The following is a 26,714-nucleotide window of genomic DNA, read 5'->3' on the forward strand; positions in this document are numbered from 1 at the left end:
GAAAACCTCCATAAACACTGTTTAATGAAAGGCCTACCTGGGCCTGCTCAAGGGCCTAGGACCACAGCTTCAAATTTAGAAGGGGTCCTTTCTAGGGAATGTGCCTAGGGAACCCGAATGAGCCTGAGCCAATCACTTTTCATGGGAACATATTCACCCGAAATGCCACCAGGAAGGCCTGAGCTGGTGTCACTTACATTGGACATTTCAGTCTGGCCGAATTCCTGTCTGTCTGAAGACAGAGCCTCTCGACACTTGCCTTTAGATAAAGCATCCAACCGAGGGACTGCAAAGCTGACAGTGAACCACTTGGCCCGGATCTCAGAGACAGGGTATCCCGGAGAACATGACTCAGTATGGTAATTAAGTTAAGTGCCTACAACCTTTGCTAGCGAGGGGAGTTTCTCTGCTCGATCCACGGATCTACCCACGGATCTACCCAAGTGTTTCAAAACACAGAGGAGGCCTAAAAAGGCCTAAGGGCTTATCTAACTGGTAGGCCCAACGAGAGGCCTAGGACTGTCTGACCAGACTCAGGAGGCCGAGTACTCATAGTGACCCTAAATAAGGGGAGCACATGGTCTGCCTGGTAGAGGCTAGATAAAAGAGGTTCTGGGAGGGAACCAGTAGCAGAAAATGACCATTTAGTCATGCTAGGGCGCCAGCTCGCCTTCAGAAGCTGCCTGCTAAGGCCAGCTGAAATGATAGCAAGCGGCCACTAGCTGCCAGAACCCAGCGTCACTGGGAGACCACTTACAAGGAGGCCTGGTGAAGCCTACTACCTGATAACCAGAAGGCTGGATACCTAGTGCCCGTATTTGGGAACTCGCCTTAAGGGAGGCCTAGTGGGGCCTACTATCTGGTAGCCAGTACAGCTAGCTGTGCAGTTGCCCATCCTTGGGTTTTCGCCTCCAAAGAGGCCTGATGGGGCCTACTACCTGCCTTCAGGCAGGCCTGGAGAGGCCTACTACCTGATAGCTAGCATCCGTGGGAACTCGCTTTCAGGGAGGCCTGGAGAGGCCTACTACAGGGGCTCAGGGTCAGGGAGGCCTTGCTAAGGTCAAGACCATAAACACCACTGTTTGTATACCCTGTCACTCAAGACTCAAAAAAATAATATAGAATTTATAGACAATTGGAAAAGTTTTTGGGGCAAACCTGACCTGTTGAAAAGAGATGGTATTCATCCCTCCTGGGATGGTGCTGCTCTTCTCTCTAGTAATATGGCACATAGTCTTAGAACTCAAACATGACAATCTGGGGCTCAGGTCAGGAAGCAGACATACTGGCTAAACCGACCGTCTGCTAGCGGCCTCGCGTCACCCAGGTCAGATAAATCCCATCACATAGAGCCTCTTTCACCTAGATATCATCATATAGAGACTGTGTCTGTTCCCCGAATTTGGAAATCCAAAAAATGTTTAAACCCATCTAAGGTTAAAAATTGAATTGAAAACAGCTATAATACAGAAGAGCAAATGCTAAAGCTTGGGTTGCTGAATATTCGATCGCTTACTTCAAAAGCACTCATTGTTAATGATATGATTTCAGATAATAACCTAGATGTGCTGTGTTTGACAGAAACCTGGCTAAAACCAAACGATTACATTACTTTAAATGAGTCCACCCCGCAAGATTACTGTTATAAACATGAGCCTCGTCTGAAACGCAAAGGGGGAGGAGTTGCTGTAATCTATAGTAATATTTTCAAAACCACTAAGAAATCAAGTTTTAAATATAATTCTTTTGAAGTGTTAGTACTTCACCCTCTGGGGTCTGGGCTGTTTTTGGGGCCCTTGAGATGTTCTGACATGCCCTGACATTTGTGCTTTTTTCAGTTGCTTATAAACATATTAATGGCAAAGGTGTAAATTCACTTTATAAAGCACAAACAGGGCTACCATAATATGTGAGCCACGTGTATGTACATGTTTTCATTTTTGAGAGAATAATGTTTATGCATGGTTATTAAAAAAAAAAAAAAAAAAATTCTGAAATAAGGCCACAAAACACATAGTAAATATGTGTCAATAAGACTTTTGAATAATGGATGTCCTCGCCTAGTGTTTTTTCTTCAAAATTATGTGAAAATAGTCTTGCTTTATCGTTCACATAAAACAATACATTGATTTAAATTGATGTAAAACAGGTTTTGCTTGGAAAGCCAATATGCGAGGAGGCGTGAACGAGGAGTGGTTTACAACTTAGAACACCCACTCTGCATAATGACTCTGCATAATTAGCCATTCATTCAGGTGTGACACTGACTGAGCCACAATGCAACGACAAAAGATATATTTAGAAGAAGACTTATATTGACCATTTAAGATTTTGCTTACATCTATCTTGTAAATATGTTTTGCCATTTTATTAAAAAGGTTACAATTACAACAATATTACAATTTCAACAATATTTCAAGTGTACTCTTTCTTTGTAAAAAAAAAAAAAATGATTATAGGCCTACATTTTATCTATGTATTCATTACTTTCATATTTCGCCTGACTGTAACGTTGTTTTCATGAAATATTAGGGCATATTGTTAATTTGCAGTTTAATACGTTGCTTATACAAATAGCCTACATTTTATTTCAGCATATTTCAGTCGATTTTTACTCATCTCAGTATAGCAATACAGTTTGTTGAAACATCATCATTCATTCACACACGCGATTTAAATTTAAACTGTCTTTGCCAGCTGTGGTAAACAGCGCGCATCTCTGCCGTTCATTCATTCATAAACAGAAACCCACGTGAAGAAATTCACGTGAGAAGGAAAAAAACTTACTAGTATTCCTCAGCTCGCTCCTCGATATACCCGCACTTCTGAGGGACATTTATTATTATTATTTATTATTATTCCTCACAGCTGCAAGACGGTGTAAACAAGTAATGATCTGAATAAACTTGTGTTTCTCGAGCTGATATGGGGGCGTTCACAGGATTGCGCGGATTGCCTCAGTCATTTGCGTTTGAATAGCGCGCGCTCTCCGTGGGCGGAGTCACATTACATCTGAATCAGATGTAATTAGCTCGACTGGAATCGCTCTCTTTTAATACAGATTTCACAAGATGAGAATATTTGTTTTTTATATAAATTACTTCATTAAAAAGAAGAGAATTCAAGCTTCATGCCTGTGTGACTGTATGCCTGTTTGACTGAGTATTCGCTGAGTTATTGTTCATTTTCGGACGCGTTTCAGAATGGACTACACTGACAGAGAGAAGGCAGAACTCGCCTCATGTTTATTTTTCTTTATTTGGCAAAAAGCACAACACTTTGTTTTTATTGTGAGTATACACAAAAATAATACACATTTAACAGAATCGATTGATGTATGAAACTTGTTTTGTAAAATCAAAGTCAAAAGAGTATTTCGGGTCTCAATTCAACTCATAAGGAAAAAAGCGAGCAGATCACGCCGGCGTGATCTCCGACCAGTGGCGTATCCAGGACATTTTTACTGGGGTGGCCAAGATGGGACACAAAACTTGAGTGGGGTGGCCATATATAGCCTACTATAAAGTAATGTTATGAAAACCCTTAAACTCTTATGAACAGTAGAGGATTTTAATAATAGTAACAAAGTGCAAACTTTATTTTTAAATAATGGTACTATTTCATAAAATGTAAGATACAGTCACAGGCCTATTTAGGAGATGTGTTTACTATAGTCTGTTATTAATTACCGTAGTGGGAATATGATTTAGGCTACTCAATTAACTTGTCCATTAACTTGTCTGAAAATGCACTTGTGTTTATCTGCAAAAAGGTTCACATACACTAGATTGCAGCCTAGGCTACTTTTAATGTAAATATAATGTTAGTCGTTTGTTTTTCAATTCATAACACATGTGGACAATATGGAGTGAGCTGTAGTCTCTGTCTTATATATTCTTAAATTCTGTCTTATATTTTTTATTTATTTATTGTTTTAACAATTTTTATATTTATTATGCACTGGCCGTAGAGCATTGCAATTTCATTGTATACTTGATATACATTGACAATAAAGATTCTTACTTAGATTCTTACTTACTTTTTAAAGTCTACATTAGAGACCTGCGCAGGACGGATTTCTCCCTTAATAATTCCTAAAAAGCTGACATCTCAGTTCATCTTGATCTCACAAATCTCTGTTATTATCAATGAAACTGGCTGCATAATGAATCTTTCATAATATATACACTTTGTTTGCTATAATCAGATGATTTGCCAGTAGCCTATGCAGAAATCAGCACTGAACAAAAAGTCCATTTTGAGCGGTGAGGGGATTCTATCTTAAATGTCTCTGATTGGCCACTGCGTTCAAGAAATCAACACATATGTCTGTGATTGGCTACATTGTTGCAAATGCAAACATGTTATACATAGAGACTCTGGCCTGTAAATCGTTTCTATTTTGTTTTAGTTGTTCTTGTTGCTTTTGTGCAACAGATGAATGACAATTTATTTGTTTTTAGATGTTCAGTTTATAGATAATTCTATTTTGCGGGAGTCCCGCGAATCGTTTTACTCTCCCGCAACCAGCACACACACGAGTGCATTACCGCCCGTGCCCGCACTCGGCCATCAGATCTATATTCCCGAGCCGCACTCTGCTGCGTTGGGTCCCGACCATACCTCTCAATAGACTGATTCCAGCGTTTTTATTGTTGTTGTATTGTTGCAACTGTGTGACCGTCACCGTCCTCTTGTTTCATGGACTAGCAGCAGCAGGTGCACCGTGCAGCGCACGTACTTTCATCTCATAAGTCACCTGACCTGCATGGCCAAACGTCCGCTGAGCAGAAATCAGCTCTCAAAGTCTCAGTTTGACCGTTACTGTGTTAGTTAAAAAATTTAAACTGGCCCTAAATCAGTTGATCAGCTGTCATCATTGATTGGCAACATTTCTCATTTCTTGTGTTGACGAACTTGACCAACTACCTATCAGATCTGGGGTGGCCACAGGGGTGGCCAATGAGCTTTCAGGGGTGGCCCCGGCCACCCCAGGCCACCCCCTAGAATCGCCACTGTCTCCGACCTCCGAGGGTTAATGTAAAAATATATAGTATAAATGATAAATCACATTTGAGATTTGTGCTGGCTACTGTATACAGGCCACCAGGGCACCATAAAGATTTTATTAAAGAATTTGCGGACTTTCTATCAGAATTAATATTGACTGCAGATAAAGTACTAATTGTTGGTGATTTTAATATACACATCGATAATGAAAAAGATGCACTGGGATTGGCATTTAAAGACATTGTAAAATCTATTGGAGTTAGACAACACGTGTCAGGACCTACTCATACTTAGACCCTATACCGACTAAGCTACTGAAAGAAATACTTCCAGAGGTCATAGATCCTCTTCTTAACATCATTAATTCATCTTTGTCATTAGGATACGTACCAAAAACCTTTAAGCTGGCTATGATTAAACCGCTTGTTAAAAAAACGCAACTTGATCCTACAGAATTAGTCAATCTACGAATCTCGAATCTACCTTTTCTGTCAAAGATATTAGAAAAAGCAGTGTCTTCACAACTGTGTTCCTTTCTTAAAAGAAATGATATCTGCGAAGATTTCCAGTCAGGATTTAGACCGTACCATAGTACCGAGACTGCTCTCGTTAGAGTCACAAATGATTTGCTCTTATCATCCGATCGTGGTTGTGTCTCTATATTAATGTTACTCGATCTTAGTGCTGCATTTGACACTATCGACCACAACATTCTTTTAAATAGACTCGAAAATGATGTTGGCATTAGTGGAATTGCATTAGCATGGTTTAAATCATACTTATCTGACCGTTATCAGTTTGTAGCAGTAAATGAAGAGATGTCTCATCGATCACAAGTTCAGTATGGCGTACCACAAGGCTCAGTACTAGGACCGTTGCTGTTCACTCTGTACATGCTACCATTAGGAGATATCATTAGGAAGCATAGCATTAGTTTTCACTGTTATGCCGACGATACTCAGCTCTATATTTCTTCAAAACCTAACAAAACTTGCCAATTCACAAAACTAACGGAATGCATAGCTGATATAAAAAATTGGATGACTCGTAATTTCCTACTTCTTAATTCTGAAAAAACAGAGATTCTAATTATTGGACAAAAAACTTCCTCACGTAATAACCTAGAATACTGTCTAACACTTGATGGCTGCTCTGTTGAGTCTTCGTTGTCGGTTAGGAACCTGGGTGTGCTCTTTGATACCAATCTTTCATTTGAAAGTCACGGGTCTAGTATCTGTAAAACTGCATTTTTCCATCTTAAAAATATATCTAAATTACGCCATATGCTCTCATTGACAAATGCGGAACAATTAGTTCATGCGTTTATGACCTCAAGGCTAGATTATTGTAGTGCTCTACTGGGTGGTTGCCCTGCACGCTTAATAAACAAACTACAGCTGGTCCAAAACGCAGCAGCTCGAGTTCTTACCAGAACCAGGAAGTATGACCATCTTAGCCCGGTTCTGTCAAAACTGCACTGGCTGCCTATTAAACATCGCATCTATTTTAAAATATTGCTGATTACTTACAAAGCACTAAATGGTTTAGCTCCGCAGTACTTGAGCGAGCTCTTAACGCATTATAGTCCTTCACGTCTATTGCGATCTCAAAATTCCGGCCAGTTGATAATACCTAGAATATCAAAATCGACTGCTGGCGGTAGATCCTTCTCCTATTTAGCACCAAAACTTTGGAACAGTCTTCCTAACATTGTCCGGGAAGCAGACACACTCTGTCAGTTCAAAGCTAGACTAAAGACACATCTCTTTGACCTAGCATTCACATAATACATTATAGACTTCTATAATTCAATGTTAGGCTGCATAGATTAGGTCAGCTGGAACCGGGAACACTTTCCATAAATCCTGATGTACTCGTTACATCATAAGAAGAATGGCATCTACGCTAATTTTAGTGTCTTTGTTTATCCCAAGGTTTTCCCGCAGCCTGCCGGATCCAGGCCGGATCCAGATCTGATGAAGGACCTGCGCCTGGACCCGATGACAACGCAGTGTTGAAGTGCCAACTAGTCTCTCCCTATGGAGGATCCCTTTACCACTCTACAGATAAAGCGTTGTCGGGAAACTCAATTCGCGTATCTACCCCAAACTGATAAAATAAAATAAAATTCTGTATCAAAAATTATAAGGAAACACCAGTACTTTGTTTAGGCTTGGTTTGTAGGGAATTCCAAACCTGCGCATATATATTCAAACGCACATAACTACAGAACCAATTCTTAATGCGCATGTGACCGCCATCAGCGTTTCTCACAGGTTCGTGTTTAAAGTCTATGTAGAGAGAATGGTGTCGTCTTAGCGGCCCCAAATTTAATAACAAATGATCATTGCGACAGAAGCAAATCAATCAAAACTAACTTTAGCTGGAAACACATATACTGTTGGGAACCATACTACACCAACACAAATATTGAGGCCACCCACAGGAGGCCTAATAAGACAAGCTACCTGGTCACAGCTATAATGTATGTCCCACAACGTTAGGACTCCCTTCCAAGGAGGCCTGTTTAAGGCCTACTACCCATCAGTGAGTCTACTACCCGAACTACTAAGGCCAACCACCTGAGGTAAGCTGGCCTACCGTGCCCTCTTGGGGGCTGCCCATTCAAGGAGGCCTGCTGAGGCCTACTATCTAACGGCGGAGCCTTCGTTGGCAGATAAGCTGTTTACACAGCGCCTACAGCATCCTGGTACCTAATCACATTGGCCATGGCAGTGTACTCAGCAAACAACACAACACCCTTTAAGCAAAGGGAGTACAACATACACCACTCTGCCTCAACGGAGTCTGGGGCCTACCATCTGTAGACAAGGGTGTCAGCTCATGGCAAAGCTCTGGCTTCACGGGAGCATACTTCGAAAACCAAAAAGAAGTGAAGGTTAGAACTTTCCGCTCGACCCGAGCCATAATGGTGCGAGGTAGGATAATACAGAACTGAAAGTGAAGTACTTAGATCTACCCTGCATCACAGGGGAATACTACCACCTAACCCTGTGATTTAACCCTCTGGGGTCTAAGGTGTTTTTGGGATCCTTGAGATGTTTTGAAATGCCCTGACATTTGTGCTTTTTTCAGTTGCTTATAAACATATTAGTGGCAAAGGTGTAATTACACTCTATTTAGCACAAACAGGGATACCATAATTTGTGAGCAACATGTATGTACATGTTTTTATTTTTGAGAGAATAATGTTTATGCATGGTAATTGAAAAAACTAAAAATTAAAGTTTCTGAAATAAGGCCACAAAAATGGCCTACTAAATATGTGTCCACAAGACTTTTGATTAATGGATGTGTTGCCTAGAGTTTTTGCTTCAAAATTATCTGAAAATCATCCTGCCTAATCATTCACATAAAACAATACATTGATTTAAACTTTGTAAGACACATTTTGTTTGGAAAGGCAATGTGTGTGAGGGCGTGAATGATTATGAATAATGCTCTGATTCACACCTGAGAATACATACATAATGAGCTGCATAATGAGCCTTTCATTCAGGTGTATCACTGAGAGTACCACAAGAAAGTATGTGAGGACTTATTTTGAATGCATGCAAATTATTTAATTTCCAAGGTAAACATTTCTAGTAGCTATGCAGTTAATTCTCATACTGTATTTTCAGAAAGTTTTGGAATATATCCTCTTCCCAAATGTGTCACTAATAAAAAACAATAATATATATTTATCGGACACCTCGTCCAAAGGTTCGAAGGGTGCCAGCGATAACCCTTCAAGAACCACTGCCAGGTCCCATGTGGGGACCCTGGTCTGGACGACAGGCCTCATCCTCCTAGCTCCATGAAGGAAACATACTATAAGTGGGTGTCTCCCAAAAGTGCCCACCCCTAGAGGCGCGTGGAAGGCAAGTATGGCCGCCACATAGACACCAAGCGTAAACGGGGAGAGCCCGTCAGAGAAGCGACTCTGGAGGAACTCCAGCACTGAAGCCACTGGGCAGTTAACTGGGTCCAACTGATGTTCTCTGCACCATAAAGTGAATACATTCCATTTTAATGCATACAGTTTCCTTGTGGAGATGGTTTCCTTGTGGAGATGGCCTTCCTCACCTGAATGACAGTCCTCAGATCTGCCGTCGGTTTGGAGGACTTCGGCTGAGACTCTGGCTCCAGGCCTTTTGTGGGGGAGCACGAGAGGCAACACTCTCCTTCTGCTGCTGCAGGTGCGAGGAGCTGGTGGCTGCCTTGTGGGACTGCCCCCTGGCAGCAGACCCACGAGATCTGGAGTGACGGCGGGGGATTAGCTGTTTAAATGCAGCTGACAGTTGCTTCGCCTCCTGAAACCGTCTCATTTCGACAACAGTATTGACTGCGTCACCGAAAAGGCCAGAAGGCGAAAGTGGGGCATCGAGGAGGAAGGCCCTGTCCTTCTCCCCAATGCCCGACAGATTCAGCCACAGGTGTCTCTCCGTAGCTACTAATGCTGCCATTGAGCGGTCGATGGCACGGGCCGTCTCTTTAGTAGCACAGAGAGACAAGTCAACCGCTCTACGAAGTTTGGTAACCTCGATGCCCAAAATATCTAACTCCTCGGAGCCAAATAGTTTGAGCATCGGGTCCTCGTTCTGGGCAGAAGAAGCCGCAGAGCGGGCTGCCGACTCCTGAACGGGACCAATGGAGCTGGCTGCAGATTGCTGAGAAAGGGCCGAAGCCGTCTCAACATCATCCACAAGCTCCATCTGCGAACCCCATGAGTGAAGACGACGCACTGCCTCAACAGACGCGGGTCCCGACCCACGGGGAACGCAAGCCTGGCCTGATTCATCGAACAGGGCCAGGTGGGAGCGGAGCGTCCTGAGAGGCAGCAAATCACAGTTTGCACAGATAGCGCCCTCGAGCGGTGCCCGTGCATGCTGCACTCCCAGACAAACAACACAAAGCGAGTGTGTGTCACCCTCACTCAAATAGCGTGGGCAAGGGGACGCTCACTGCCTGAATTGTTACTCCTTATTTGCTATATATATATATATATATATATATATATATAGAGGGATAAGGGATGATATAGTGATTTTCAGACAAACAACACCAAATAAGACAGTACAGCACACAGAACGCTTGCTGAAGACCAGAAAGCTGATGCTGTTGTGATCCGGCGTCCTTTTATTAGTTTCCGCATCGCCGTCACATGCGACATCACGCGTGACTTAATGACGCAACACCAATCGAGATAGAACTAGTTCCATACAGGCTTCAGACGCATCACACTGAAGACGTTCCTCAATGTGTCAATTCTCGACACAGCACGTGTTCCCTCAAAAGGGAACGGCAAGTTAGGAGCTACTTTTAGCCTTTATGTTTTGTGAATACGGTCCCTAATATCTAACTCACAGCACGATAACAGACAAGTTGTAGGCCTAACCATTGAAGGAAAGAATGCAAGGGAGTTCATGCCTATCCTGCTCTCTGAAGTTCTCTGCGACTCTTATAAAAGTTGCCAAATTTAACTTTGTAATTTTTTGCTTTATCTACTTATTTTTTTCTTCTCATCACTTTTCTGTATTTTGTACAAGTTGTGATAGCTGTTTTGGGTATATATTTAGGTTTTAAGAGTTGGCAGTTCTATGTGTTTAATCGGTTGTTTAAATTGATGTTCTGGCTTCTCGTCATGCTCAAAAAGATGAGCATCAGATTTGTGTTTTTTTTTTGTGATCAGGCTAGACTACGTAGATTGGTCAAGTTTTTCATTCAAATTTTAACAGCAAATCTAGAGGCACTTCTGTTTTAATACACAAATGGATAAAGTTTGTCTCACAATGTAATCTCAAATTCTGGTGGATGTTATGTATTATTATCTGGAATTCTGTATCAAACACCTGTCATATTAGTTAGCATTTATACTCCTAATTATGATAACCCTGCTTTTGACTACGCACTTTTTCCACCTTTCAAATTTGGACACTCACCACCACCTTATATTAGGCAGGGATCTTAATTGCACGATCATCCCAAATTTATCAAACAGCCCTAGTCATCAGCTCATACAATGACCAAGTCTGAATGATGAATGGGGAGTAGCCACACACACACACACACACACACACATGCACGCACACTTTGAAAAATAGTGATGTTACGTTCTGTGCTGAGGCTTCAGAGCATGTGCCGAGAAATCCTGGAAACTTTCAGTGAAACACGTATCGAGGCTTGTATCACTTTAAAGAGGTCATGACATGGTTTTTGTTTTTGTTTTATTATGTTCCCTTAACTGCAATTATAGTATTACTATAGTTTTTTGGACAAAAAACGTTTAAAATTGAGTGATTTGTAACCTTTTCCCACCCTGTTTCTCATCGTCTGATTCAAACAGTCTGTTTTAAGGGTGTTTTCCCTTTAACAGTGTTAATGCCCACTGTTATGATTGGCTAACGTCATTGGCTAAAAGTAGTTTTAATATTAAATACACTGCTCAAAAAAAATAAAGGGAACACTTAAACAACACAATGTAACTCCAAGTCAATCACACTTCTGTGAAATCAAACTGTCCACTTAGGAAGCAACACTGATTGACAATCAATTTCACATGCTGTTGTACAAATGGAATAGACAACAGGTTGAAATTATAGGCAATTAGCAAGACACCCCCAATAAAGGAGTGGTTCTGCAGGTGGTGACCACAGACCACTTCTCAGTTCCTATGCTTCCTGGCTGATGTTTTGGTCACTTTTGAATGCTGGCGGTGCTTTCACTCTAGTGGTAGCATGAGACGGAGTCTACAACCCACACAAGTGGCTCAGGTAGTGCAGCTCATCCAGGATGGCACATCAATGCGAGCTGTGGCTAGAAGGTTTGCTGTGTCTGTCAGCGTAGTGTCCAGAGCATGGAGGCGCTACCAGGAGACAGGCCAGTACATCAGGAGACGTGGAGGAGGCCGTAGGAGGGCAACAACCCAGCAGCAGGACCGCTACCTCCGCCTTTGTGCAAGGAGGAGCACTGCCAGAGCCCTGCAAAATGACCTCCAGCAGGCCAAAAATGTGCATGTGTCTGCTCAAACGGTCAGAAACAGACTCCATGAGGGTGGTATGAGGGCCCAACGTCCACAGGTGGGGGTTGTGCTAACAGCCCAACACCGTGCAGGACGTTTGGCATTTGCCAGAGAACACCAAGATTGGCAAAATCGCCACTGGGGCCCTGTGCTCTTCACAGATGTTGCAGGCAGCAGAACGTTCTCCATGGCGTCTCCAGACTCTGTCACGTCTGTCACATGTGATCAGTGTGAACCTGCTTTCATCTTTGAAGAGCACAGGGCACCAGTGGCGAATTTGCCAATCTTTGTGTTCTCTGGCAAATGCCAAACGTCCTGCACGGTGTTGGGCTGTAAGCACAACCCCCACCTGTGGACGTCGGGCCCTCATACCACCCTCATGGAGTCTGTTTCTGACCGTTTGAGCAGACACATGCACATTTGTGGCCTGCTGGTGGTCATTTTGCAGGGCTCCTCCTGCTCCTCCTTGCACAAAGGCGGAGGTAGCGGTCCTGCTGCTGGGTTGTTGCCCTCCTACGGCCTCCTCCACGTCTCCTGATGTACTGGCCTGTCTCCTGGTAGCGCCTCCATGCTCTGGACACTACGCTGACAGACACAGAAAACCTTCTTGCCACAGCTCGCATTGATGTGCCATCCTGGATGAGCTGCACTACCTGAGCCACTTGTGTGGGTTGTAGACTCCGTCTCATGCTACCACTAGAGTGAAAGCACCGCCAGCATTCAAAAGTGACCAAAACATCAGCCAGGAAGCATAGGAACTGAGAAGTGGTCTGTGGTCACCACCTGCAGAACCACTCCTTTATTGGGGGTGTCTTGCTAATTGCCTATAATTTCCACCTGTTGTCTATTCCATTTGCACAACAGCATTTGAAATTGATTGTCAATCAGTGTTGCTTCCTAAGTGGACAGTTTGATTTCACATAAGTGTGATTGACTTGGAGTTGCATTGTGTTGTTTAAGTGTTCCCTTTATTTTTTTGAGCAGTGTACATTACTTACAGTTTGCTGCGTTGTTGTTGGGCCCAGAATAGTCGGCACAGCCTGATCTTTAAAGGTATAGCGGAGGATCTTTCCAAATTTTAGATAAGACCTGCCCTCTCCACTTTTTGAAAAGTTTGATTGATTCACCAGAATGATTGACAATTAGGAGGACCAATAGTTTAGGTTACCCACCAGGAAGTAAAACATCCTCCGCTATACCTTTAAGCAAAAGTTTTCCAGCATCATACTGCGATTTGTTCTCAAAACAGTCATCCTTGAAATGTAGAGAACACACGCTTAAATTAACACTGCCGTGACTGGGACGTCCGCAAAAAATAAACTGCATCCATTTTTCTCTGACATCCGGATCGTTCGGCAGCGTATTCAAACATTTTGTTTGTCCACAGCCAGGAACAGCACATCTGCGTGGCATCGCAATCTTCTTGTAAGCAGACCCACTCGCTGCACGTTGACTGAACACCTGTGGTTGTGACAAGATGTGATGATGCGAAATGAGGCGTAGTTGTCTTGCGCTGGAGGCGGTCATATGCAAACGACTGGTCTTAAGCTATGAAACTTGCAGGAAGTTTTAATGGTACAACGACCTCTTATATATCAAAAGATCAAGGTAAATTTGGTTTCTCATGTCATGACCCCTTTAAACCAGTGACGTTTTAATTTTGTTGTTTCGACGGAGCCAACAAGAAAGAGAAAGACTTCCCATGTATGGGAATACTTTGATCTGATTTCTTCTTACAAGGTAGGCATATATACATACATACATAAATACATACATACACAATTACCAATGCATTATATTTGTTTAAAAAAAACTTCAATTTCATTATTCACAATCTTTTATTGAAAGGTGAAGTGTATGTTGTGCTCCAAGGAACTGGGGTACAATACTAACACTTTGTCTATGCTAAGGCATTACCAGGAGGAAAATGGAGGTGGGCCCAGTCAGGGTGGGTCATTACAAATATTATAATAATATATCATTACAATTTTTACGTTTTCAAAAGTTTGCGTTTTCAGGCTTCCAAAACACAGTTGTTGTGTAAATGAATGACCAAAACGCATAAAATGTTTTTTTTTAGTTTTTTTTTTTTAGTTTAAAATGTTATTGTGTAAACAGCCCCCAAGAGTGCACATTTCTCATTCTTCTTGATCAAACCCACCTGATTCAACTCATCAGCTCTTTATTAGAGGATGAATGGGTCAAATATCCAAAATGTGTGCCTCCAGGAACAAAGTTGGATACTGACCAAGATACTGGAACCAGTTATTTATTTATTTATTTTACGAACAAATTTTTAAAAGGAGAAAACCCCTGCTAGTGTTTTTAAACAAAGATTTGAAAATACAGTTTTAGAATTTACAAGTACGCTACCTGGCTATGTTGAGTCTGTGATGCTCTTGGAGCCACACTTGTCTATGCAGTCTCAGAACACTCCTTTCCTTGTTCACCTGAGCTGCATCCAATACCTTCTGCACCTGAGATACACACAAACTTATATTTCAAACAAGATATTCAATGTCAAACAAGATATTCAATTGTATTTGCAAAAGGTGAGTTGATAGTGAGCATATAGTGACTAATGTGGCAAATATGAATGTGATTTTCACCCTTTTCACCCTGTACATGCTACCCTTAGGAGATATCATTAGGAAGCATGGCATTAGCTTTCACTGTTGATGATCCTCAGCTCTATATTTCTTTGCGCCCCGACGAAACTTACCAATTCACAAAATTAACGGAATGCATAGCTGAGATAAAAATAAAATGGGATGACTAGTAATTTCCTACTACTTAATTCAGAAAAAAACTGAGATTCTAATTATTGGACCAAAAACCTCCACACGCAATAACCTAGAATACTACTAACACTTGATGAATGTTCTGTCAAGTCTTCGTCGTCAGTTACAACCTGGGTGTGCTCTTTGATACCAATCTTTCATCTGAAAGCCACGTTCTAGCATCTGTATAACTGCATTCTTCCATCTTAAAAATATATCTAAATTATGACATATGCTCTCGATAGCCCCTTTCACACATACAGTCTTTACTGTTAAATTACCAGTAACATATAATGTGTGAACAGGACCTTTTCAAATATACTGGTAAATTGGCTCCGGCAATTTACCAGTTGTAACATTAACAGTAAATTACCAGTTGAATAAAAAAACAGTAAATTGTCCTTTGCTGCTATATAAATTGCAGTAGTGTCTGATTCTGTGAGTGAGCACATTAGCCTAGTTATCACAGTTGAAAACCAAAAGAGCACCTCTTCATCTTAAAATGTTGTGTAATTGCGCTTCTCATTGAAAGAATGCTGTCCCAATGAAGCCTTGATTCCTGCTCTAACTGCATTATAACATTTGTATAGTGTCTGCATGTGTCTTGACACTGTTAACTTCTAGACAACGCTGGGAGATCCAGAGAGAGCGTGTTTGAATTTGCTGTTGTATAAATGCAAATGTAGTATATCATTTAACAGCTGGAATGGCTGCTACATTCATAGTGTTTGTGTTTGTCTCTACAGTTACAAATAAAGCCACAATAAGCCCAATTGAGCGAACTTGTCAATCATCTTGATGGATGATGCAGAGTAAACCAACAAGAGAGTTGTACTCGCATGTGACTTGGTATGCTTTGAAAGGTTGCCTTGTGAAAGTGAACCGAACCAAGAAGAAAATGCAACATTGTAACAAATTAAGTCCCTGTTTCGGAACAAACAATCCTTGCCACTGTTGCCATGGCTTTTGGCTTGCTTAGTTGGGGACATTTAATATTCAACAATATTATTGATTTGCCTTACTTATGGTGGACGATGAAGCAATTTTTTTCTAGAAACAAACTTTGTTGCTTTGATACAATCTATATTGTAAAAAGCGCTATATAAATAAAGGTGACTTGACTTGACTATAGGTGTGAAAACACACCCAGACCCCTTTAAAGCAAACCGAACCGAGACCATCTTGAGAGGAGGTCTGAGTACGGTTAGATTTTATCTTTTGATACGGTTCGATAAACAACACCCAATATGAACACAAACCGCTTTGGGCTCACTTGATTTTTTTTTTTTCGTTCACGAAATTCCAATATAGTTTGATCATCTGATGCCTCCGTGCAAATCACCTGTTCATCATGGCTGCTTCTTCTGGCAGATCTCTACAAATTATTCGTTCACAACGTACACTTGTTTATTGTAATTTCAACCGCTTACAAACTGTGAGACGCGGCTGCATGCCTTGCCAGTTAAAAATGGTTTTACGAGCGCACGCACCTAAAGACGCACACACATACACACACACGCTACTAGGTACAATTTTATTATAGGCCTCAAACATAACTACCACCACCGACAATTATGCCTACAAATATTAATACAGACTGTCCATTACAGAGAAGCATAAGCATGCAGTAGAGAATAATATATAGCCAAATGTGATCCAGCAGTAAATAAAGATTTACGGCCTACCTTTTTTTGATGTTAAGCAACTTTACTGAAGAACAACGTTTCAAAGAACTCTTTGCCAACTGGCTAACGTTAAATAATAATAAAAATATAATAAATAAATAAAAATCCGTTGAACTGAGTAGGCTCATTCACTGTTTTTTCGCAAGTGTTGTGAAGAAAAAGAATAGCATCCACTGCTGAAGGCTTCAGTTCTCTAATGAGAGGTTCTCTCGTATTGCGTAAGTTGCTTACGCTACGGGAAAAGTATCTCTTTTTCTCGAGATACTGAAGCCAAAAAATTATCCTTAATTTTGTATTTATTGTCAACGCGCTGCAGCAGCTAGCAGACCCAGAGCGAGCTAACTAGTGCACTCATTGGCTGCTCCGCGGCAACTGCAGCAGCCTACCACTGAGCCCTGCGTGATGTAACCGCACTGGGTAGTACATTAACAAATAGCTCAAATGATCTATTGGGAATTTTAATAATTAATCATGAATATGATTAATATATTGCATATTACCGTTACATTAAATTATCTAAACTGAAGATAGATCGATATGTGAATAATCAATCACAACGAATTATAATTCCTCATTCACATATCAATAGTCTACTTCAGATCATTATATGAGATAACTTTAATGGAATTAATTTGGTCATCAAACAATCGGTTGTCCAGCAACGGCCGTAAGATTAACCCATAAACTTCTCACCAAAGTTATCACTTCTTATAATTCAAAGAAAGCTGTTTTCTGGCCATTGAAACAACTCTCCTGTCCTTATAAAAGTTAGGTTACTGAAATCGTAACAAGATAAAGCATAGCTTAAGATCGAAACATCTCATTGACTTGGTTAAATGGGCATTTAAAACAGAGACAATCAAGGATATATGGAATTTTAATAATTGGACTAATACTACATCGAAACTACGAGTATACACAGAGTAAATAATATTTACAAGAGAAACATACGGACAAAAACATTACAAGACCAAACGGATAACAGATGAGAGAGAGAGAGAGGATGAAAGAGTGAGCGAGGGAAAGTGAAAGCAAAAGATCATCTGAAATGATCACAGTAAACTAAATCGCAGACAGTAACCTTTTGAAAGACAACAAGAAATCACATCAATAAAACCCAATCAATACTTGCGTATGGTTCTCTTTGTATTTGTGAAAGATGAGCGTGCGTGGGTTGTCCTTTTGGATCTGTGCGGTCTTTCGTGTCTTCCGGTGCAAGTAGACTCGCGCAAAAGTTTAAAGGTTCACAGAACATGAAGTTACCAACTAAATGATTCAGAGTTCATCTCCCTTTGTGGAGGGAGAGGCGAATATGAAAATAAAACTTAGTAAAGAAAATAAAACGGAGATGAGGACTCCCTAAGGAGCCATGGAGCCAGGAATTCTCTCAGACGCAGTGCTCGTGCACGTCCTTAAGGAAGAGGAGCGCGGCCGCGGGAGGTTCAAGTCTCTTCAAAGTTGAAGTTGCCGGCTACGTTCGCTTCACTGAACGTAGGTAGAGTCCAAAGACAAAAATAAAGAAAAGACTTAAAGGAAATAAAAGAGAAAACGGAGAATGCTCCCTAAAAGGGAGCCATGGACCTTGAAAACCTCTCACAGAAAAAGTGCTCATTTAAGATTTCATGAGTCGGTCTTTTATGGAGAAGATGGGTTCACACCTACTCTGCGTACGCGGACCAATCATCTTAGAGCATCTCGGGCGGGAAGATTTTTCTTTGTCTTGTCAGACACGCCCACCTGAATGAGTCATGAGAGTAAGCCGTTCAGCTCCAGAAATATGAAAAGTGTAAAACAATGCACATTATTGCATTCTGCTATCGAAATTCGACTCTGTTAGATTGCGAGGTTTACAGAGATATGAAACTTGTCATATGAAGATTATAGGAACACCACGTTACAATCAAATGCACGAATAGAAGCATTTACCAGTCCGTTCCTTCGAATAAACGTCATACACGAAGTGAATATAACCTAGGAAAACACTCAGGAGTATATGAAAAATTACATGCTTATATTCTAAGTTTAATGTCCAAAGTTCGTGCATGTGTGTGCGTTAATGTGTGTGTTGGAATGTCTGTCACGTTGCGCTTCCCGTTATCTCTTGCAGAGAAGCTTTGGCTGCAGCTTCGTGCAGGGTCGTAAAGTGTTATCCTCTAGAAAGAGGAGTCGGGTTACGGAATGCGATTCCACTGGAAAGACATTCTTCAACAATACATTTCAGAGCTAGACACTAGAAAATCATATTATATGATCAAACAAACTAATAAAACATGCATACAGGAAGGCCAAATACAAATCTGCGTTACATACATTAAAATGATATTTCTATCCTGAGTAACACACAAATTGCTTTATGTGTGTGTGTGTGTGTGTGTGTGTGTGTGTGTGTGTGTGTGTGTGTGTGTGTGTGTGTGTGTGTAAAGAGAAGGGGGTTTGGAATTCTTCTGAAGCTTTGCAAAGCTTCAGGAAGATGTATATGATTGTCTCTCGGGCCATCTGGTCTGCTCCCAGGTGCCATAAAGTGTCCGAAAACATTCTAAACCCAGCCATGTCGGAGCCATGATGGTAATTTAGATTGTCGAGAGTCTTGATTTACATATCTCAGTTCAGAGTGTAAAAAGGCTTTGGGTTTCAGAATAAATGTGCTTAGAAAGCACAGAGAGTCCGAATTTGTTAATTCAGACCAAACGAACGAATGATTCAAATAGCCCAATCGCTACAGTGACGTCACGCCAATGGGAGCGCTTTGCGCCCCTACACCTCATAGCCTGTCCGAACGGGCGTGGCTTAGCGTATAAAAGGCTCGGGAGCTGCTTACCTGATTTTCATCTCTTCAGTGAAGCTCTCCGCATCGCTGGATCTCCGAGAGAAGCCTCCGTCGAAACAAGCGACAGAGCAAGCCAAGGACAGCGCCTGAGGAAGCCGGTCGATTCTTGCCGCCTTCAGCCATCCGTGCCTGCTACGCTATCCGGCGTCATATCCTTTTCTGCTGTGTGTGTTCGCCACTGCGTCACACACTTTCTCTCTGAGAGAGCACGAGGCGTTTTTGTCAAAATGACTCGCACTTCCTGTGGCTTTTGCAGAGCCCCGCTCAGCGACGGAGACCGCCATGTGATCTGCGCTCTCTGCCTGGGCCGAGACCACGCAGCCCTCGCCCTGTCTTCGGGCGGCTGCGTCCACTGCGACGACATGACAATGTCGAACCTGCGGGCTCGACTTGCCATGTTCGACGACGAATCTGCACCTCCACCTGCCTCCGCTGGACCGCGCAGTAAGAAGTGTCACTCCCAGAGGCTACCGGAGCCTGCCATGGCCTGCAAGCGCTCGCCGGAACCTACCTTTGTCCGCCCTCTGCGGGATGGCGTGCAAAGGCTGCCCTCCCGTCTAAAGCTTGCCGGGCCACATCATCTCTCGTCGGCCGTGCTTTCACCGCTGCTGGACAGGCTGCTTCTGCCCTGCACTCAATGGCAGTTCTGCAGATTCTGCAAGCCGATCTCCTCCGTGAGTGGGATGAGAAAGGCGCGGACCAGTCCATCATTACGGATTTAAGAAGCGCAATGGACCTTTCCCTTCGTGCTACTAAATCCGCGGCCCAGGCTATTGGGAGGACCATGGCCTCGCTCACCACCACGGAGAGGCATCTCTGGTTGACGCTCGCTGACATGAGGGAGGCTGAGCGGGCCGTGTTTCTTAATGCCCCGATCTCCCTGTCCGGCCTCTTTGGCCCAGCTGTTGGTGGGATTGTCGACCGGTTTTCTGAAGTGCAGAAGACCTCACAGGCCATTAAGCTATTTCTGCCTCATAGCTCGAGCTCCACCGCAGGCCGCTCTCAAAAGCAGCCTCCTGCCCGGAGCTCTACCCAGCAGTCCTCCCAGCCTCCGCCTTCGCAATGATGCCAAGGCACTCGCCAGAGATCGTGCTCGCCAAGCCGCTGCAGGCCGCCTCCCCCGCGGGGACCCCGGCCTAAGATTGCGCTGACAACTGAGCCCGCGAAGTCCTCCTAGCAGCTTCAAGGAGGAGAAGAAGATCGAGTCCCGCTGTGGCCGGACCGCCTTCAAAGCTTTTCGCTCTGTCAGTTCCCTTAGAAAAAGCGACTGCAGATGTGTATTTTGCAGTCAACGACCGCGTTGTACAATCCGCTCGCCTGCACCCAAACGCCGTTTTTACGGCGACCCAGAGAAATCTCATAAAGAGTACAATTTCTGGTTATCCGGCTCATGCCGATGGTGTCTTGAGTGTAGAAAATGTGCCCGCTTCTCAGTGTTCACCCCTACACACAAGCACGGTTCCCCCTGTCTCATGCAGAGCCCATAGAGCTGGCACATGCCGCTCGAGTGTTAGATGTAGGAAATGTGCCCACAAAACAGTGTCCACACCTACTCACTGCCCGCTCTGCTACACTTTTATCCCAGGGGACAAAACCTATAAAGCCGACACACACCGGCTATGTTGTAAGTCCTGTGTCCGCCCGCGAGCGCCCACGCTTACTGATAAACACAACACGTCCCGTGCTACTCGCGCGCCCCGGGTTTTTCCCCATGAAATGTTCCACGCTCCAAGTTACCGGGACGTTACATGTAAACCGGCCAGCCGCCGCTTTCAGCCGCTTTCTCACCGTGACGATACCTCAGACTCAGGTTCGCGAGCCCACGCCGTGTGGCGACCGGAAACGAGAGGCCATTCTACCCCTTAGCTATGCACGCAAAAGCCTGGGAAGCTATTTCGGGAGTGTCAGAATGGGTGCTGAACACAGTAAAGCAGGGCTATTCGATGCAATTCGCTCGCCGTCCGCCGCGCTTCCTAGCACAGACCGAGACACAAGTGAATCAAGAAGTAGCACACCTACTTCGCGCAGAAATAGTAAAGCTGCTATGCAAAGGGGCCATAGAAGCAGTACCGCCTTCCCAGAGAGAGTCAGGCTTCTTCAGCCGGTATTTCCCCGTTCCAAAGAAGGACAGGGCTCTCAGACCTATCCTAGATCTGAGACATTTGAACAAAGCTCTCAAGAAGCGACCAGACAAATCCTCGCGCAAATTCGCCCGAGGGACTGTTTTATCTCTCTCGATCTGAAAGACGCATACTTTCAGATTCAGATAATACCCCATCACAGGCCATTCTTGAGATTCGCCTTTGACGGTCAGGTATATCAATACACCGTCCTCCCGTTTGGCCTGTCCCTAGCATCCCGTACATTTACGAAGTGCATGGACGCAGCTCTCGCTCCACTCAGAAGTCAGGGCATACGAATATTGAACTATTTGGACGATTGGTTGATTCTAGCACAGTAGGAAATAGAATTAATATCTCACAGAACGTTGCTTCTCAGCCATCTGGAAGAATTGGGTCTCATGGTCAACTGGACCAAGAGCTCATTACTGCCCAGTCAGACAGCCTCTTTTCTGGGGATAGAACTGGACTCAGTGTCTATGACAGCGCGTGCGCCGTGTTCGACACCTGGCCGCTTCATTCCGGACGGGCAGCCTTGTTCCCCTGAAAACTTTTCAGAGAATGTTAGGCTGCATGGCCTCAGCATCAGCAGTACATCAGCTGGGCTTGCTACGTATGCGCCAGCTACAACGCTGGCTGAATGCACGGGTACCACACCGAGCTTGGGCTTCCGGCGGTCTGCGTATCAGAGTGACTCAGAGCTGCGTTTCAGCTCTGGAGCCTTGGATAGCGGCCGAATGGTACCAGTCGGGAGTGACAATGGGAGCTATCTCGTACCGGAAGGTTATCTCGACAGACACCTCCAACCTAGGTTGGGGCGCCCTCTTCGAGGGCAGGCCGGTCTTTGGACAGTGGTCAGACCAGGAAAAGGGCCTTCACATAAACTGTCTAGAGATGATAGCTGTTGAGAAGGCGCTGAGGCACTTCCTCCCTTGCCTGCGGGGCCACCATGTACTGGTTCGCATGGACAACATGTCAGTGGTGGCCTATGTGAACCGCCAAGGCGGCATCAGATGCTGCAGTTGCCGCGGAGCAGCCAATGAGCGCGCTAGTTAGCTTGCTCTAGGTCTGCTAGCTGCTGCAACGCGTTGACAATAAATACAAAATTAAGGATAATTTTTTGGCTTCAGTATCTCGAGAAAAAGAGTTTTTCCCGTAGCGTAAGCAACTTACGCAATACTCGTTCCCTCTCTAGAGAGAACCGAGGTTACGTTAGTAATCGAGTACGGCTCATTGTTTGTTGTGGTAATCAAATCAAAACTCTTTCAAAATGCAGCTTTTCCTGAAGTATTGGGAACTTTTAGTAACTCCCCACGCTCAACTTCTCCCTGATGCTTTGCATGGTCAACTGTCACCTAGTGTTGTTTTTGGCAGCCTGCTTTAATTTTAGTTTTAGTCTAGTCTTTGTGTCAGGCTGTCATTTTAGTTTTTATTAGTTTTAGTCACATTCATACTCTTTTTAGTCTAGTCTAGTTTTAGTCGACGAAAACTGATGACATTTTAGTCTAGTTTTAGTCAATGAAAATTGTATTTTAGTCTCTTTTTAGTAATGTGATTCTATTTAACCCAGTCAATATAGAATTTCAAACAAGGCTATCTTATTATAGGCTATTTAGTAGGCCTATATTTAGGGCTGTGACGGTGGCAGGTTTTTTTTTTTACCACCGCGGTAATGGACCAACTACCGGCGGTGGTTGGGGGGTTATTTAAAAAAAAAACCTCGTTTTATATTTCCACACAAAGACGCGTGATATACACTCTGCGCTTTGAGAGGGATGTGGGACGCAGGAAAACACGAAGATATCGATCTCCATCGATCTCTTTATGATATCTTTGTGTTTTCTACTTGATGTAAATTGGTTTGAAGAGCGAATTTTATCCTCCACAAGGCCGAAATATTTAGGCTATGTTTGAGATTGCGCTGCCAGAGAAAGTGAAACTAAAAATCACCCGCGCGTGTGAAGCGCGCTTTACAACTAAACTTGACGCGCCCTATGTCTATATAACAAGCACAAACTGTGTTAAAAAGAATTTGACATGCAAGTACAAATGTAGGCCATCTGTCCTACAGCGTTTTTCTACGTTACCACAGTAAAGAATACGAATATAATAGGCCTAATTAAAAGCGAACCAAGAAACGTTATAATACCTTTAGAAAATGGGTGAGACGTGACGTGAGTGAAGATTTGGGAAAAGAAACAAGAGATTCCATGCAGGGATGAGTCACGATTTTTGGATATTCGATTAGTTTATTTAATTATAGGATATCGAATAGGTTGTGCGATTATTCTCTAAAATAAAATCTCCATGTTCTGGCGCTGATGCGGTGACGTGTTCATGTAACCAGAGACGCTGCCAATAACATGCAGCTGTCACAAAGAACCGGCAAAAGTAATGATTATGAATGTGTCAAATATATCAATGAGACATTTTAATAGAATAACTAATGGAGTAATATATTGTTAAATTCGCTGATAATCGGGTGACCAGATCGCAATCCAGAATTTAAAGCCGACAAAGCTATGGGTTCACGCACAACTCTCTCATTCGTCGTGACGTTAACATTTCGTCTCGTCTCGTTTTGGTCAACGAAAATTAAGAGACATTTTAGCATAGTTTTTATTTTTTTAAACCACATTTAGTCTCGTTTTTATTCGTCAACGATATTGCATTATACATGTATTTTAGTCATCGTCACATGACCATGCATTTACGTCTAGTCTCGTCTCGTTTTCGTCAGGTGATAACGGTTCGTTGACGACAATATTTCGTCATAATTTTCGTTGACGAAAGCAACACTACTGTCACCTAATGCATTACTCGCATAATCGCATATTGCGTTGCATATTTATAATATTATCAATATAACAATATTTCAAACAGTAGCCTGTGCTCTGCACGTATATTATGGGCATGATGAAAGGAGAGAAGCTAAATGAGCCCGAGTCCGACCAAAGCCCGATCTGTAAAAAAAAATAAAAAAAAAATGGCCCGACTGCTCCCGATAAGTGACAAAATAACGCCAACATTTTCCTATTTACATGTTGTGATTTGTATAGTCACAGCATGTACAAATAACAAGGTCACATGAGACACAGACATCTTCTAACCGTATACATACTGAGAATTATATTCTCAGAAGGCGAAGCACTGCTACTTGGGCGGAGTTTGCCCGCAGCATCTGAGAAGCCCCGTGGAGGAGTTCGCTCAGAGTTGGAGTAAATCACTCTGCAGAAGTAGCAGTGTTTCGCCTTCTGAGAATATAGTTCCCAGTATGTATGTTAGAAGATGGTTGTGTCTCATGTGACCTTGTTATTCGTACACGCTGTGACTATACAAATACAAATACAAAGGTGGATGTGTGCTATAGTGCAAGAATACGGATGTAGTATTTGTGTAAAAGATAAACAACTTCGAGTTAAGCTCATTCAACAGCATTTTTAGCAATGTCATATTACAAAATAATATAATTATTAATAATAATAATCTTTAGAAACAAATATCTTGGTTAGTGAGGCACATATAATGTAAGTGAATGGAATAAAATTTTGAAGGCCATTGGGTCAGCCATCAAAATATTGAACAGGACTAGATCCAAAGAGCAACAGTATGAACACAAAGAGGTCTGAGACCACTTTCCTACTTAAGTGGACCAAAAAAAGGATCCAAATCTTCTTTCAGGGACAGGGACAGTGTGAATGTAAAGAGAACTGGGTCTTTTTTCACTTGGTTCACCTCTTGGTCCACATAAAGGAGTCTGACTCAAGTGTGAAAACACCCTTAATCTCTGTGTTTATCGCAAAGTTTACCGTAGTCAGCCGGATCTGTCAGCCTGTCCCCTACGAAGGCCTCATCGACATGACAAAAAAAAAAAATCACGGTTAAAAAAAGTACAGATAAAAACGTTATCAATATGATTCCTGTTCACACGGATCCGCGGAAAAGATTAAAAAAGCTGTATTATACATGCCAGACAAGTAATTGGTGATGTCACTTTGTAAAGAAAGACTGCGAGCCTGCACACATATGCATTAAAACGCGCATGCCTATAGACTAAACATGTAATACGCATGTGCATGCCATCACCGTTTTCCCAGATTCACATTTTTGAAGTTTACACAGAGAATGAAAAAATTGAAAAACAGCACTGAACCATGAAAATTTAATGTAATTTTTAAAAAATATTCATAAATTAATTATATGGTGAACATTCATGTTAGTTCATATTGCATTAACTAATGTTAGGAGAAACAACTTTAAAATGTTAAATATATTAGTAAATGATGAAATTAACAATGAACAATACTTTTACCTGCAGAAAAGCAGGCAGAGGACTGGCTGAGGAATCAGGGACTTCCGGACTTCAAAGTATGGCTTTATCAACATGGACTGCTGCTGAGACTTACGTGAGATAGCAACTTACTATTAAGTCAATGCTTAACTCTGAAGTGAACGGGTTGGTGACCTGGATCACCAGGACAAACTACGTAATTACACAATTTACAAGCATTTTATATGCCTTATATGTTCTGTAAAAAAAAAAAAACATCTATCTGTGACAGGCTAATATTGTCCGATAAAATCGGCAGACCAATAAATCGGTTGGGCTCTAGAAATAACCTTGACATTAAAGAGGACCTATTATTTTCAACAAATTTAACTTTTATATTATTTTTGAACATAATTATGTGTCCACAGTGTGTGTACATATAAGTTTACCACCCTATTGTGGTAAAAATCCATCCACTCCGTTTGTTATTTTCTGCATAAATGAAAGAAAGTGTCTCAAAATGAGCCGTTCCGGAATGTGCTCCAAATGTGACGTCACTGAAACAGGCACCGCCCATGACTGGCACGGAATCTGCCATGCTATTCTTATTAAAACCACTAAAGTTATTCAGTCAAAAGCAGCTAGTGATTTTCACTGGAGGCAAGTTGTAAAACCCAAGTGCAGTTTATTAATACTCTTCAAAAGCAAGATCAAACATAAAACAAAGGCATTAACATGGAGCTCACCAACAGTGGTTACAGGGAAACAATACTTGACCAGGACACATGGCAAACATGAGGACTTAAATACACACAAGACTAATGTAGCAAATTAGCTCTAAAGAAATATTAATAATCAATCATAACTTGTTATCATTGATTATGAATATTTGGGTCAGTTAATAGAATTAACTTAATGTAGTAAAATTAATATTACAATCAATCCACCTGTTCGTCCCGTGAACACTCAGTGTTAATTGTTTATTCATTCTAAGAAAT

The 26,714-nt window shown here is 42.4% G+C and overlaps 1 protein-coding gene across 1 annotated transcript in view; it reads right to left on the reverse strand.

The window, feature by feature from the left end:
- LOC308691838 (coiled-coil domain-containing protein 148-like) overlaps nucleotides 1–26,714 on the reverse strand; it is a gene marked incomplete at its 5' end in the record, with an annotated part of 188,327 nt that overhangs the window by 71,102 nt on the left and 90,511 nt on the right. Inside the window, one exon of the mRNA XM_081367401.1 lies at nucleotides 14,408–14,511. Within this exon, the coding sequence (XP_081223527.1) occupies nucleotides 14,408–14,511 (104 nt within the window). The remainder of the gene's footprint in view (nucleotides 1–14,407; nucleotides 14,512–26,714) is intronic.

The sequence above is a fragment of the Scardinius erythrophthalmus genome (genome assembly GCF_964197995.2).
Source record: "Scardinius erythrophthalmus genome assembly, chromosome: 6".
NCBI classification, from domain to species: Eukaryota; Metazoa; Chordata; class Actinopteri; order Cypriniformes; family Leuciscidae; genus Scardinius; species Scardinius erythrophthalmus.